This window comes from Humulus lupulus, chromosome 4 (assembly GCF_963169125.1).
Source record: "Humulus lupulus chromosome 4, drHumLupu1.1, whole genome shotgun sequence".
Taxonomy (NCBI): domain Eukaryota; kingdom Viridiplantae; phylum Streptophyta; class Magnoliopsida; order Rosales; family Cannabaceae; genus Humulus; species Humulus lupulus.
Genome location: NC_084796.1, coordinates 110,009,496 through 110,025,042, shown reverse-complemented (window position 1 = coordinate 110,025,042; position 15,547 = coordinate 110,009,496). Strand labels below are relative to the sequence as shown.

At 45.4% G+C, this 15,547-nt stretch overlaps 1 protein-coding gene across 1 annotated transcript; it reads left to right on the top strand.

Moving 5' to 3' along the window:
• The first annotated feature begins 12,223 nt into the window (after positions 1-12,223).
• On the top strand, positions 12,224-14,797 carry LOC133832471 (uncharacterized). The gene is made up of 3 exons (XM_062262810.1): positions 12,224-12,878; positions 12,930-13,319; positions 14,574-14,797. Exons 1-3 carry the CDS (start codon positions 12,224-12,226, stop codon positions 14,795-14,797), a joined length of 1,269 nt encoding a protein of 422 aa, XP_062118794.1.
• The last annotated feature ends 750 nt before the right edge of the window (positions 14,798-15,547 follow it).

Genomic DNA, 15,547 nt, shown 5'->3' with positions numbered 1-15,547 from the left:
TTCCTTAAGGGCTCTTCCGTCACCGTAGCCTCCTCTACTTCTTCTACCGGTTCTGCTCTTGCCTCATCCACGACCCGAGGGTCCAGCTCCTGCCGACCCCCTGTGGGCAAGCTTATCGCCTCATGCACCACCATGGCCATCGGCTCACGTGGCTTTGCAGGCGCGCGAAGTGAGGTATTATAACACTCCCTTGCTTCCTTCTGTTCTCCTTTCATACTCGCGATCCCCCCTGGAGTCGGGAACTTGACAACTAAGTGATATATTGAAGTTATGGCTTTCAATTCTCTCAGGGAGGGCCTCCCTAATACCGCGTTGAAAGCTGATGCGCAATCTACAACAACAAAGTTAGACATGACTATGGTTTGGCGGGGTTGCTCCCCCATGGTAAGTGTCAACTCAATCATCCCAAGGGGTTGCACTGAATCCCCTGTGAATCCGTATAGTGACGATTGGCAAGGCTTTAGGTGACGAATGCCCAGTCCCATTTTTTCCAAAGCTGGGCGATATAGGATGTCCACTGAGCTCCCGTTGTCCACCAGGACTCGATGTACACGCATATTTGCCAACTGGACTGTCAGCAACAGCAGATCATTGTGGGGGAAGTGTACCCCTCGTGCATCTTCCTCAGTGAACGTTATCGAGTCGTTTTCCCCCTTGAAACTTTTCGGGGGTCGCTGTTCTAAACTCATGACGCAGGGGGGCGGACTTCGTCGAGCCTCTCTTGCATATTTATCTCGTCCCTTCCTAGAATCTCCTCCAAATCCTGGGCCCCCAAAAATGGTGCGGACCTCCCCTTGTATCTCTGGGGCTCGCTCCTGTGCCTGGGGCGCTGTGGGCTCGTTTTCTGGCCTTTGCCTTTCTCTCTTGACATAGCGGCCTAAGTGCCCCCGGCGGATGAGCTCCTCAATTTCCTCCTTCAAGTGGATACACTCTGCCGTGGTGTGTCCAATGTCCTTGTGGTATTGGCAGTATTTACTAGGGTCCCTCTTGGACCGATCCTTTCTCATTGGTGGGGGCTTCTTGAAGGGCACTCGATCTTCGTTGGTGACGTAAATATGCTCTCTGGTGTCAGTGAGGCTCGTATAGTAAGTATAGGCCGTTGGCCTATGATCACCCCCTCGCTTGGTCTTCCTCTGTGGGTCGTCTCTCGACCCCTCATACGTCCTCTTCTTCTTAGCTATATTCGGCCCGTCGTTAATTGGGGGCTTTGCGTGGGGCTCCTCCTTTCCGGCCTTCAGGTTCGCGTGGCCATCCTCCACACGGTTGTACTTCTGTGCTCTTTCATAGAAGTCATCCAAGTCGGTGACTTCCCTCTTTAGCATGTTGTCCCACAACTTGCTCCCTGGGAGCACCCCAGCAGTAATGGCCATTTTTAACTCCCGGCGCGTTAGGCTCCCCACTTTTGCGGCCTCCATATTGAACCGGTGAATGTAGCTTTTTAGGCTCTCCTTCTCCCCTTGCTTCACGTTGGCCAAGCTGGTACCTGGCATCGTGTAGTCCCGCACGACATGGTGCTGCTGGAGGAACTCGTCAGAGAACTGCTGCCAGGACCTGATGGACCCTGACCTTAGCCTTTTGAACAATTTGTATGCGGGTCCTTTCAGGGTAACAGCGAAGCAATGACACCTGGCACCACTTCTAATCCCCCTCAATTTCATGAGATCGTTAAACGCATCCAGGTGGTACTTTGGATCCATGTTCCCTTCGTAAGGGGTCATATTGGGCTCCTTAAAATTGGTAGGGAGCCGGATTGCCTGAATTTCTCGCACGAAGGGTGACTCATGGTCGAAGTCTTCCTCAAAGGTCTGGCCACCCGACGCGGTGACAATCTTGCTCCGCAAGCTCCGCATCTCCGTGTCTAAGTCCTGCCTCCTTTTGCTGAGGGAGTCCCTTAGAGTGGATGGGCTAGGATCTGCCTTTCCCTTGCCTTCTCGAGGCGCCTTAGGGGGTGTGGTCCCTTTGCCTGCCCTCTTCTTGTTGATCTCCTACCGTAAGTCTGGGGGCATTCTTTTGGAGGTGACCTCATCCTCACGTCGAGGGGTAGCGGTGGTTCTCGGCGCTGGCCTTTGGGCCTGCTTAGGCAGTTCGGGGTGATCATGTTGCTTCGCGCGGGGGGTGTTACTAGTTGAGTGTCGGGTTCTTCCATCATCTACTGGCACAGTGGTCTCCAACCCACCTTTGCCTTTTTCTTTTCTCTTAAGCAAGGTTATGCTGGACTTACCCTGCAGTAGGCCGTTAAGGACCTCTTGCATGTTTTCCAAGGTAGTTTCTAACCTTTGGTTTTTACGGTGGAGCTCACGTATCTCCTCTTTGTAAAATCGAGACTTTGAACTCGAGCTCACGGAGTGGACCCGAGGGTGTTTGTCAGGCCTATGGGCAGAAGGGCCCGGGTCTTGCCGGCCGGAGTTCAGTGCCCGCGGCGGTTTTGGAGGAGGGAACTCATCAGCGTGCACCGGTGGTGCTCTGGGAGGACTCCCCCCAGGTGGAGCAGCCGGTGATGAGGCCACCCTGTCTCCTCCTTGAACCTCAGGGTCTTTCGGGGGCTCCACGTCCCTGGGTGGAGGAGCGTCCTTCATGGAGGCCTTCAGCTGGACTCTGTTTAAGTGAACTTCGACCTCCTGCGTCTCTCTCAGTCGCTTCGAGCGTCTCGGCATCTTCTTCTTGTCGGAAATAATGGTGGAACAGTAGCTTGAAACTAACGTTCCCACAGACGGCGCCAAACTGTTGACGGTGAGAACTCGTCAACGATGTTAAGTTGGAAAAATTATCAAATTGAAATCGCTAATTGGAAAGCTGTGAAAACTTGAACAATGACTCAAGAACAATGGAATAACAACAATGGAGAATTCAGTATCTCATTCACACTAATGTCTCTGCTATAGTCAAATTTCCAACACCCCTTCAGGTGGCCTTGGAATTCAATTTATAGTAGGCTCTAACGGCCTTAGGTACATAGTGGTCCAGGGGACCAAGAGGTACAAACGTACTGTACTAGGGAAGTGGCTTCAGAGGTTGTGGCTGTACATCCCGTACAGGAGTAGGTGTCAGGAGGATGTCTCCACTACTTGTCTGTACCCCTTCCTGAGGCGTGGTAGCAGGCGTGTTGGCGCAGGAGGTAGTGGTGTCGGCTCTGACCTATGGCCGTAGACGTACGGACCATGATCCTCACTGGTTTTGGCATCTGTACCTGGTACCTGGTCGTACAAATATGTCTCATTTGACTCGCACTAAGCATAGGGACTCTGAGGTGTGAAAAAGGGGATCTTCGGTGTCTGTATTGGCCGTGGCATTGAATAGGGGTCTTGGGCCCATACACGTTAAGTCATGGGGTGTCGGCCTCCTGAGAAGATTGTGGGCTGATGGACATCCCGGGGCGTGCGCGCGCGGGACCTTGCACGGCCTCGCGCATGGGGCGCCGTAGACGGCCCTGCGGCCCCTCTTGGCCTCGCGCATGGGGCGCCGTAGACGGCCCCGCGGCCCCTCTTGGCCTCGCGCATGGGGCACCTTAGACGGCTCTGCGGCCACTCTTGGCCTCGCGCATGGGACGCCTTAGACGGCCTCGCGACCTCCTCTCGGCCTCGCGCATGGGGTGCCGTAGACGGCCTCGCGACCCCCTCTTGGCCTCGCGCATGGGGCGCCTTAGATGACCCCGCGGCCACTCTTGGCCTCGCGCATGGGGCGCCGTAGACGGCCTCGCAGCCCCTCTTGGCCTCGCGCATGGGATGCCGTAGACGGCCTCGCGGCCCCTCTTGGCCTCGCGCATGGGGCGCCTTAGACGACCCCGCGGCCCCTCTTGGCCTCGCCCATGGGGCGCCGTAGACGGCCTCGCGGCCCCTCATGGCCTCGCGCATGGGGCGCCGTAGACGGCCTCGCGCATGGGACGCCGTAGACGGCCTCGCGACCCCCTCTTGGCCTCGCGCATGGGACGCCGTAGACGGCCTCGCGACTCCCCCCTTGGCCTCGCGCATGGGATGCCGTAGACGGCCTCGCGGACCCTCATGGCCTTGCGCATGGGGCGCCGTAGACGGCCTCGCGGCCACTCTTGGCCTCGCACATGGGATGCCGTAGACGGCCTCGCGGCCCCTCTTGGCCTCGCGCATGGGGCGCCGTAGACAGCCTCGCGGCCCCTCTTGGCCTCGCGCATGGGATGCCGTAGACGGCCTCGCGCATGGGGCGCCTTAGACGGCCCTGCGGCCCCTCTTGGCCTCGCGCATGGGGCGCCGTAGACGGCCTTGCGGCCACTCTTGGCCTCGCGCATGGGACGCCGTAGACGGCCTTATATTTTCTCTTGATGAGATTATGAGTGTAACGACCCAATTTCGCTATTAAAGCTTAAGGGCCTTGATTAGCGTGCCAGGAGGGCATGACGAGATTTATGTGTGATATTTATAAATTAAATGCATGATTGTGATTTAAAGCATGTTATATGACTAATTGTTTATCTGAGATGCATGACTATGTATATTAGTATGCATGTAGGCCCGGATCGTGTTAGAAGGGCATAATTGTAATTTTGGCCATGTTAGGCATAACTGTATTGATATGTGATGATTGTTGAGACCACACCGTGATGTGGATGTTTCTGTGATTTGTGACTCGAGGCGATCCCAGTGAGCAGGCTAGCGGAAAGTCTTAGCGGGAATTTATACCCGGCTCGGAGCGAGCCTGGGGGTATGAACAGGAATTCAGAGGATAGAGTGAGATGTACCTTGATGATGGGGAGTACTTATTTGATGGTTTATCAGGTGTTGGGAAGCAACGGGAAAATATTAGGGACACTTGAGGAATTAGTGGGAATTTGGGTAATATGACTAAAACGCCCCTTTATGGACTTAAAGGTTTAGAATTTAATAGGGTGGGCATTTTGGTCATTTGACCTTTAAAGATAGATTTTTAAGGCTTTATATTGTGAGTGGGATTGTTAGAGAGTGTGAATGCTGAAGGAAAGAAAGAAATAAAGGAAAGAAGGAAAAGAAGAGGGAAAACAGAGGGGTGGTTCGGTTGTGCACTCTTGCACCATTTTCCCTCCATTTTTCTTGGAGCAAAGCTTGGTGGAGAGCAATGATAGGCTGAGCATCAAGGATCTTGGGTTAGGCTTGAGGATTGGCTAGGGGTTAGCAAGATCACATCAGAAGTTTGAGGTAAGTTCTTGGAGATTTCTGTTTTAGGGTTTTGGCTGGTTTGAGCTGTGTTTTGAACTGAGTTGTTGGGAACTTTAGGGGATTTCTGGGCAAGCTTTTAGGATGAACAAGCTAAGGAGGCCTAGGGTTGAATCAAGGTCGAAATTGCATCAATGGTAAGAATTCTAAGCCTTTAACTTTGTTGTTGAATGAATTTCTGGTTTTTGAGTTCATCATGTTAGATTTTGAGATTTGGGTTGAATGTGATTGGGTTTTGAGTTCTTGGGATGTTTGGGATGAGTGTGGAGTGTGTATAAGTTTGATTTTGGGTTTGGAAAAGGTTTGGACAAGTTTGGAGTTGAAATGGGAGGAGAAAATCGCAAGATGCGATTTTTGGTTCTGCTGGGCTGCAACTAGCGCTACAGCGCTAGTCAGTGGGCGCTGTAGCGCTAGCCCCTGTTCTGGGGGGTGTGTTCTGCTTGTAGCGCTACAGCGCCCTCTTTAGTGCGCTGTAGCGCTGCACTGTTCACAGAGCGAAATTTTTGAGTTTCGATGAGGGATTTTGACCTAGGGTTCGGGGCTTGTTTCCGCCACTTTGTTTTGGGGATTTGGGACATCCCGGGGGCTCGGGATTGGTCCCGAGGCTAGGTATTCGGACTTGGGGTTCGGTGTTGACTTTGACCTATGTTTGTGCCTAGGTGCGCGCTAAGGCTCGAGTGGGATCGTGCTCAAGGAGTCAGGTGATTTTAACTATCGCATTGTCAGGTAAGAAAACTATAACACCCGTAGGATAGGGCGTGGGCCCATAGTATGATTGCGGGGGCGCGGCCCTATATTGCATCACATGTTAGGGTGCAGACTTAAATGAATTAATATTTGATTGCATGTTGTTGTGTTATATGATATGTATGATTATGATGAAATGAACGGCAAGGGCCGAGTACGGCGTAGGCCGGGGCGGCCGTGGGCCGAGTACGGCGTAAGCCGGGGCGGCCGTGGGCCGAGTACGGCGTAAGCCGGGGCGGCCGTGGGCCGAAAGTAACACCTAGCACATGGGATGCTATAATCAGGGCGGGGCCCGGTGGATTCATGTGTTATGCTATAATCAGGGCGGGGCCCGGTGGATACATGTGTTTGCTTAGTCTAAATGGTTGACTTATTTATTTGTGGATTATCTGTTATGATAAAACTGTATACATTGCATATGTTATGTTCTGCATGAGTTTTCTTGCTGGGCTTCGGCTCACGGGTGCTCTATGTTGCAGGTAAGGGCAATGACTGAATCAACCAACCACGAGTACGGAGAGCGTGAAGCGGCGCGTACATGTTCGGCCTGCCCGACTGCTTTGGTTGGGGGTTTATTCGAAAATGGCTGTAATAATCTATGATTTTATGATTTCTTAACTGTAACCTTATTTCAAAAATGTAATTAGTTTTCAAACCTTATTTTGGGATCCCAAATGTTTAATAATAGAAGTTTTAATGAAACGACGCATTTTCAAAGATTACAGCCTTAACTTTTAATTAGTCACACTTTTGTTTCAAAACCTCGGTTAGCGAGTTCATTGCACACTGTTTTGTCTTAAAAACTCACTTAGTAACGGCTCTAAGGAAGTAGGGCGTTACAATGAGCATCAACAACATCGACTCGTGGACTAGGGCTTGTTAACGCCTGAACCACGTAAAAACACTGTTTGTTTATTTACATTTCTGCACTTCTACAGTTCTTATCTTTTTATTATTCCGTTCGTATCCGTTTCTGAAAAACTCGGTAAACAAAATTCATTTGTGATTTTTAAACGAATTATTGGTTGCATAAACTTTAGGTTATTAACATAAAATGATTATTTTATTTAAGATTAATAAGTCCTACACCCCAATAAATTAAGTCTTAAATAATATATATGAAAATGTAATTTTTCCACACTTTAAAGATGAATATGTCGCATGCAAATGCGTTTTTACGTTCAAATATATGTCTATTGTTGAAACACATAACTTTTACTTTGTAACCATAAAGGAAAATAAAGGGTTAATAGGTATAATTTCTTTTATGATTTTATGTAGAAATATTGTATGTTTGCAATTATGGTGCAACTTGTACCACATGTGCATGACCCATGCACACGTGGGGTATGTATGTTGGGCATGAGTAGTTTTACGTGATTCTAAGAGATGAACGTTTGGTTATGATTATAGGCTCGTTGTGACGTATTCTTATTTTTGCTTTGCTCGGACCTGAGGTAAGGAAGTTATATAGAATTTCTATGTTTATGCTATGAAATGGTAAGACTTGTATGTTACAAGAAATAATGTGCTATGTAAATGATTATGCTATGTATTGATGATAAACCAAGTGATATGGAAAAGTAGAATTCTATCTTGATATTTTATGACAAGTATGATGCAACATGTATTTTCTTTGTTTGATGTGACTAGATTACATGTGCTTGTATGATGAATGAAAAGAGAAGGTTGCTAGCGTGCTGAACACAACGCAACAAAGGAGTTACTAAGGATATGACGTAACTCAAAGGGAGGACGCATCGAGGTTATTCAAGGACCTGAGATCTTGTTTACCTCATAGAGGAGGTTTTACTAGCCCAGTTATACTGGTTGCCTGAAGATGTGATATGGACAACATAGGTGTCATGATCCCAAGGAGTATGCTTATGTTAATTGAATGTAATGTATGACTATATATGTTTCATTTATGATTATGAGATATGAGTATGATGATATTATGAATTGTCATGTTATATTGTACATGTCTTTCTTGTCTTTTCTTTGATTTTGTTGTACCCTCTTAATGGGCTTTTAGCTCATCCCCTTACTCTCCCCCTTTCAGGTAAATAATAGGATTTCTCTCTATCACGCGCTGTGATGTGGGGAGTTCTGACGTCTGAGTGTGTGTAACGCCCCAAATTTTCTAATAAGGCTTAGTGTCTTGATTAGCGTGGGGGGGGGGGGAATAATTGATTTAATTGTACAACTATGATATTAATTGTGATATATGTGTGTATCAGTACTTAATTACTTGAGTTATATTATAATGTGAATATATATGCATGTTTAGGTGAATTAAATATGCATGTGGGCCCGTTCTGGTTAACAAGGGCATGTTTGCAATTTTGGCCTATTGAGGGTATAAATATAATTATGTGTATGTTATGACTTAGACCAAAACATTGTGGAGATATATTTGAGATGTGTGATTCGAGGTGGTCCTAGGGAGCAGATTAGCAGAGTAATCACAACGGGGTCAAATACCTGGCTTAGGGTGATCTTAGGGGAATTTTGGGGAGTTAGTGCATACTCGAAATCGGGTAATGGGTAGCTATTTAGCAACTATTTGGTATGCTGGGATTAACTGGGGAGTTATAGGAATAATCGAGGAATTAGCTGGAATGGTGCAAATGACAGGTTTGCCCTTAAAGGCATTAAGAGGATAAGGATAAGTCTAGGGGTATTTTGGTCATTCCCTAGGCTTAGGACAGACTTAGGAGACCTAAGAAACAACCAGAATCCAAAGAAAAACAAAACATTCTCTGAGCCCCCTCTCACTCTCTCGTTTCTCTCTTCTCTTCTTGGTGCTTTGGAAGATTTTGGAGCTCTTGAGAAGTTGGGCTTAGGGAATTGAAAATTGAGGTTAAGTTGATTGGGAATTTAGCTCAGGGGTCGAAATCCTTTCTAAGGTAAGCTTTACAACTGGATTTCTCTATGAATTTCTCTTGCTAATATAAGTTTTAACTGAGTTTTGTTCTAGCCTAGGTTGTTAAGATTGGATAGGGTTCTTGGTTAGTTTTAGGGGTGTTAATGCTGCTTATGTTGTGTGATTGGGAGTTCTAGATTGAATTCTGGGTTTAGGTATTGGTTTGGGTTAATTTTAGTGGAATTGGCTCTAGAAAATGCAGGAAAAATGCTAAAGTTTCTGGGTTCGCAGGGTCGCACCGTGGCGCTATTCTTAGGCGTCGCGGCCTACATAAACCCAGAAGGCCTATGGGGTCTCTCAAATTGCCCAGGCGCCGCGATGTAAGTTGGGGAGCACTGCAGCTTGTATCTCCCAGGTGAGAGCCTTGAGCTCTCTGACTTATAGAGGGTCGTGATGCCCAAAGGAGGGCCGCGCCACCCAGAGGAGGGCTGCGGCTCAAATAGAAAATAGTGGCTAATTAGGGGTTTTGGGTTCGAGAACTCAAACTTAGAGGCTCGGTAAGGATCCTACTACCCGGTTTAGTAGAATTGGAGGTCCTGGAGGCTAGTATATTATTCTGAAGACTTTTAATCGACTTAGATTGTGATGGTTATTTATTATTACGTTGTGACTAGGTTTTATTGCGAAGGCTCAGGATTAGGGATTGTGCTCGAGATCGCCTGGTACTGTCAGCTCAGGACTCAGGTAAGAAAATTGTTTGTGCCCGTAGAGCCAGGCATGGCCCGATTATCTGTGTTTACTGTTATGTATGAATGTTTATAATTGTTATGCCATGTTTATGTGTGTTATGACTGATCGGCAAAGGTTTGGTTCGGCATGGGTCGGAAACGACAATAGGCAAACTGAATCCAGACCACCATGGCTTGCGCATCTAGGGTGTTGTGTTCACTCGGTCGGTTAAGACCATGAACCTGGTGCTTGGTAACGCACCTGGATCGGCCTAGGCCACTGTTGTGAATTGTCTAGAATATCTATTTAAGTTATGTGTGTTACTGAAATAAACTGTTATATGCTATGTTTGTGGAGTTTTCTTGTTGGGCATTGGCTCATGGGTGATCTATGGTGCAGGTAAGGGCAAAGCAAAGGCTGACCAAGCATGAGTTGGAGGGCATGGAGCGGTGTATACATATTTGGCCTACCTGGCCGCCACAACTAGGGTAGTTTTGAGGAACGGGTTGTAACTGTTTGATCTTGTCGCCTAGGTTGACTATGTAATAACTTTTGAGTTGTAATTATGTTTTAAACAGTATTTTGGGATCCCAATGTAAAACTTGTATAATCTTAATGAATGCCAAAACCTTTTCTATTAAAGTTTCATTAAATGAGTCTTCACTTTAATTTAATCACACTTGTTAGTCCCAAACCTCGATTAATGAGCTAGTGGCACATTTTAAAATCACATGGTAACGACTCTAGGATAGTAGGGCGTTACAATGTGTATAGCGTGGGGGTTTCCTATGAACGAATAAACTATCAATATAAGCGCCAAGACTTAAAGAAACTACGATATTGGATTTTCAATTTTTAAATATGCTAGTGGGACTTAAACTTTTATTTCCTTTAGACATTGCAAATGAATACTTTATTTTTACTTTAAACTATTGAGCCCAAATTTGCATGTTTTATTAAGGCCACACTAAATTTATCTTTTAAGTGGTATTTTTCAAATTATCCGTGAGATAAGTGACGTTTTTTCACAAAGTAATAGAATATGGAATTTTACAAATGGTATCACAGACGGTCGTTCCTTTTTCCAAAGGACCCTCCCCATACATGCTAAAGACGGGAAAAATGTTATCTATATTTTTCTCATGCTTTTAAATTTTGTAGTTTTGTACTTGCAGTTTAGATAGATGCATTCTATTATTAGAACCATTAAGAAAAAATTACTCAAAGAGATTCGCGCGATACCTAAGGTTCAACTTCATGAGGATCACGATGATTAGAGGATCGCCGTACTTAAACTGATAGAGGTAGTTTGCGATCGTATCCAAGGATTGATTAAAAAAAGAGGAGCATTGGTGTGGCCCATTGAGAAATACTGGGTGCTAAGGTCTCCAGGCTCTCCTCCAGTTGACCGTGGCATGGCATGATGTCGTCCAAGATGATTTGGAATTCAGCACATTCGAATACACGATTTATGACCTCATAGACAATTACGATTTTAGTCATTTGGAGCCGGTCATGGTAAAGAAGGACGACCAAGGGATGGAGGAACAATTCGAGACGCTACATGATTTGGAAGGAGAGATGGCGCGTCAAGAAGCAATACACGCCATACCAAAAGTGAGCGCCAGGATGAGGACATTGGCTAACGCTCCTGATTACTTCCACATCCAAGAAGACGTCTTTGACTACAACTCAGGGGACGAGTCCATGATTGAGAACTAAAGTCCATCTCGAATTTCATTTCAATAAATGTTCACGAATAAAATGAGACTTTTCTTAAAAACCCTTAAGAAATTATGGATTTTTCTTATGGTTATTTAAACAATTTGTTAGATGTTTGAATTTTGGGAATAATTTTGAACAAACTTTGGATATTATGGTTTAATATTGTTTCCCTTTTTCAAACTCTAAATGGTGTGGATATGGGAATGTATGACAACTTTCTTAAATTACTATAAGTAACCAAATCATTATGCGATTTATCCTCTCTTTTGAATTTCTTTTGGTGCCTTAGAATTTCATAATGTCAACGAGAGGAATAGGAGCAAGAGGAGGTAGGGGAAGAGGGAGAGGCCGAGGAAGAGGTGCCTCTGCATGGCTTAATGCTGCAAAAATTCCTGATATGGGAATGCCACCAGCCCAACCAGCAGCCCCAGCTGTACCGACCGTGGATTTGGCTGCAGAAATAGAAAGGTTAAGGGAACAATTGAGACAAATGGATGAGGAGTTGGCTCAAGCTACGAAAGTACCCCAAGCACCCCAGGTATCAGTGGCACAGCCTGAGCCTCCAGTACCACCACCTGCACCACTGCCTATGGCTTATGGATTTGATCCAATCTATAAATGCCTCAAGAATCAAGCCCCACCTAGTTTCCAAGGGAAAGCTGACCCTATGGTGGCAGAGGAATGGTTGAAGTCATTAGAAGCCATCATTGATCGCATGGAGTTAAACAATCATCAGAGGGTTTCATTTGTAGCTCACCTACTCAAGTTGGATGCAAGAATATGGTGGGATGTGGTAAACCAGAATCGTGACTTGAATACTATGTTCTGGGGAGACTTTGTTCAGGAATTTGGCAAGAAGTACTACAATGCAGTTGTGTTGGAAACTAGGGTCGAAGAGTTCGTGACTTTGGTTCGAGGGAACCTTTCTGTTACCAACTATGCATAGAAGTTTGACAGGTTGGCGAGGTTTTAACCTAAGATAGTACCAACCGAAGCCATGCCAGTCCAAAGGTTTATGAGGGGACTTAAGCCAATGATTGCTAGAGATGTCAAGATGACCTATGCTGAGGTGGTTAGTTATGCTGAGGTGTTGGATAAGGCACTTGAAGCAAAATACTTGGAGGACTGTACACGGAAGGAAAATGTTGCAAGAAGGGAGGCCAACAGAAAGAAGGGCTTCCGTGAGGGCAATAAAAGGAATACCCATGAAGGGCAGAGTAGTGACAATGACAAGAGGCCTAGAACCCAAGCCACAAGTAGAAACAATCAAAAAAATCATAACCACCACAACAACCGTAACAGTCACAATAATGATCATAACTGCAGAAAGCACCAGAACAAAAAGTTTGAGCACCCCAGCTTCCCTAAATGCTTGCAACAACACTTGGGAGAATGCCAGGCCAACACCAAGAAATGTTACAAGTGCGGTCAACCAGGCCATTTCAAGAAGGATTGCCCAAACTGGAAAGCGGGCCAGGGTAGTAATAGCAACCTAGTGCTAGTGAGGGCTTTTGCATTGACCCTAAAGGAAGAAGCCAACAGTAAAATTGTGGTCACATGTCAGCTCCAAATTTCTTGTATGATATGTAGAGTCCTTATTGATTGTGGAGCGAGTCATTCTTGTGTTGCTATGAATGTGATTGATAAACTGGGTATGCCTTGAGTACTATTTGAGTGTAGTTTTAGTACAATGTTATCATCAGGACACATTATATCATCAACTATGTGGTTACAGTCAGCATCTATAATAGTAGAGGGCAGAGAGTGCCTGGCAGACCTCATAGAGTTATTCATACCAGACTATGACACCATACTTGGTATGGATTGGTTATCCAAATATGGAGAGACGATAGACTGTCGGAAAAGGAACATGGAGTTCAGAACTGAGGAAGAAAAACTCTTTTCTTTTAAGGGAGAAGTGGCGGGTTTTTTTACACCCATTATATCGGCACTAGAAGCTCGAAATATGATGCAACATGGGTGCTCAATATTTTTTTCCATTGTGGTGGATAAATCTAAGGAGACAGAGTTGATACCAGAAAATGTCCACATCGTTTGTGAGTTTCCAAAAGTGTTTCCCAAGGATTTACCAGGTTTACCCGCAAATAGAGAAATTGAATTCGGGATTGAACTTGCACCAAAAACATCATCAATATCTAAAGCACCCTATCGAATGACACCAATAGAGTTGAAGAAAATCAAGACCCATCTACAGGAATTGTTGGATAAGGGGTTCATAAGACCTAGTCATTCTCCATGGGGGGTAGCAGTCCTGTTTGTGAAAAAGAAGGATGGAAGCATGAGAATGTGCATCGATTACCAAGAACTCAATAAGGTCACCGTTAAGAACAAATATCCTTTTCCTAGGATAGATGGTCCTTTTGATCAACTGCAAGGGGCAGCAGTGTTCTCAAAGATTGATCTATGATCCGGGTACAATCAGTTGAAAGTGAAGGAGGGGGACATTCCTAAAACAGCTTTCAAAACTCGCTACGGACATTATTAGTTCCTAGTGATGTATTTTGGACTCATTAATGCCCCAGGAACATTCATGGACATGATGAACGGAGTATTTAAGGACTACTTGGATAAATTTGTAGTGGAGTTTATAGATGACATCCTTATCTATTCAAATGATAAGGAAGAGCACGAGGAACACCTGAGGTTGACACTAAATAGACTATGAGAGCATCAACTATACGCCAAGTTCTCTAAGTGTGAGTTTTGGTTGGAACAAGTGACCTTCCTAGGGCATATAGTGTCCAAGAATGGAATAGAAGTGGATCTGGCAATGATCGAGGCCATTAGAGACTGGCCCCAACCAAATAATGCCTCAGAGGTTCGAAGCTTCTTAGGGTTAGCAGAGTACTATCAAAAGTTTTTTGAGGGATTTTTAAAGATCGCCACACCTTTGACCAACTTGACCTGCAAACTCCAGAAGTTTACATGGACTGAGAAATGTGAAGAGAGCTTTCAGATTATGAAGGATAAGATGATCTCTACACTTATCCATTGTGTTCCCACAGAGGGTGGGAAATTTATGGTGTATTGTGACGCATGAAAGAAAGGTTTAGGTTGTGTGTTGATGCATAATGGGAAGGTGGTAGTCTATGTTTCATGCCAGATCAAGGACTATAAGCAACGATATCCTACCCATGATCTTAAGGTAGTAGCAATGGTGTTCACACTGAAAATATTGAGACATCACCTTTATGGGGATAAGTGTGAAATTTACACCGATCACAAAAGTCTGAAATACTTCTTCACTCAGAAAGAACTGAATATGAGACAAAGGAGGTTGTTAGAGTTAGTTAAGGATTATGATTGCAAAATTCTATACCACCCAGGCAAGGCCAATGTGGTGGTTGATGCATGGAGTAGGCAAGGACATGGGAGTGTCTCAGCTCTAAGCACGATAGAGATGCCTCTGCAAAAAGAGATTATAAACGTAGGTATTGAGTTTGTGACAGGAGGCCTATCAAACCTCACTCTACAATCCTCCCTATTGGAACAGATTAGAGAAGGGCAGAAAGTGGATGAGGCCTTAATGAAGCAAGAGGCTTTGGTATAGAAGATTGGTAGCGGCGACTTCACTATGTCTAATGGTGAATTGCTATGATATAAGGATAGGATCTGTGTGCCTAACAATGATGAGATCAATGAAATTCTTATGAAGGAGGCGCACACAACACCCTATTCCTTACATCCAGGGTCGACAAAGATGTACCAAAACCTTAAGGCGTTGTATTGGTGGCCAGATGTTTTAAATGTCAGCAAGTCAAAGCAGAGCACCAAAGGACATCGGGCTTACTTCAACCGCTTTATGTTCCAAAATGGAAATGGGAAGACATAGAGATGGATTTTGTGGTAGGGTTACCTAGGACCACAAAACAGCATGATTCTGCTTGGGTAATAGTGGATAGGCACACTAAGTTCGCACATTTTCTACCAGTTGAGACCACTTACTCGGCGGACAAGTATGCAGAGTTGTATGTGATCAAGATAGTGAGACTTCATGGGGTTCCAAAGTCGATTATTTTTTATCGAGGTTCAGTATTCACGTAAAAATTTTGGAAGGGATTACAGAAAGCCATGGGTACAAGGTTAAATTTTAATACCGCTTTTCATCCCCAGACTGATGGGCAGTCTAAAAAAACTATACAGATTCTAGAGGACATGTTGAGATGTTGTGCATTGGACTTTTCATAATCTTGGAGTCGATATCTACCGTTGATGAAGTTCTCCTATAACAATAACTATCAGTCCACTATCGAGATGGCTCCCTATGAGATGCTTTATGGGCACAAGTGTAGATATCCCT

Excerpts from the sequence above, each read along its gene's own strand:
- LOC133832471 (XM_062262810.1), top strand. The coding sequence starts at position 12,224 with ATGCCAGTCCAAAGGTTTATGAGGGGACTTAAGCCAATGATTGCTAGA. Across the intron at positions 12,879-12,929 it reads GAATGTGATTGATAAACTGG|GACACATTATATCATCAACT; the intron begins GTATGCCTTGAG and ends TGTTATCATCAG. Across the intron at positions 13,320-14,573 it reads GTTTCCCAAGGATTTACCAG|GCAAGGCCAATGTGGTGGTT; the intron begins GTTTACCCGCAA and ends TATACCACCCAG.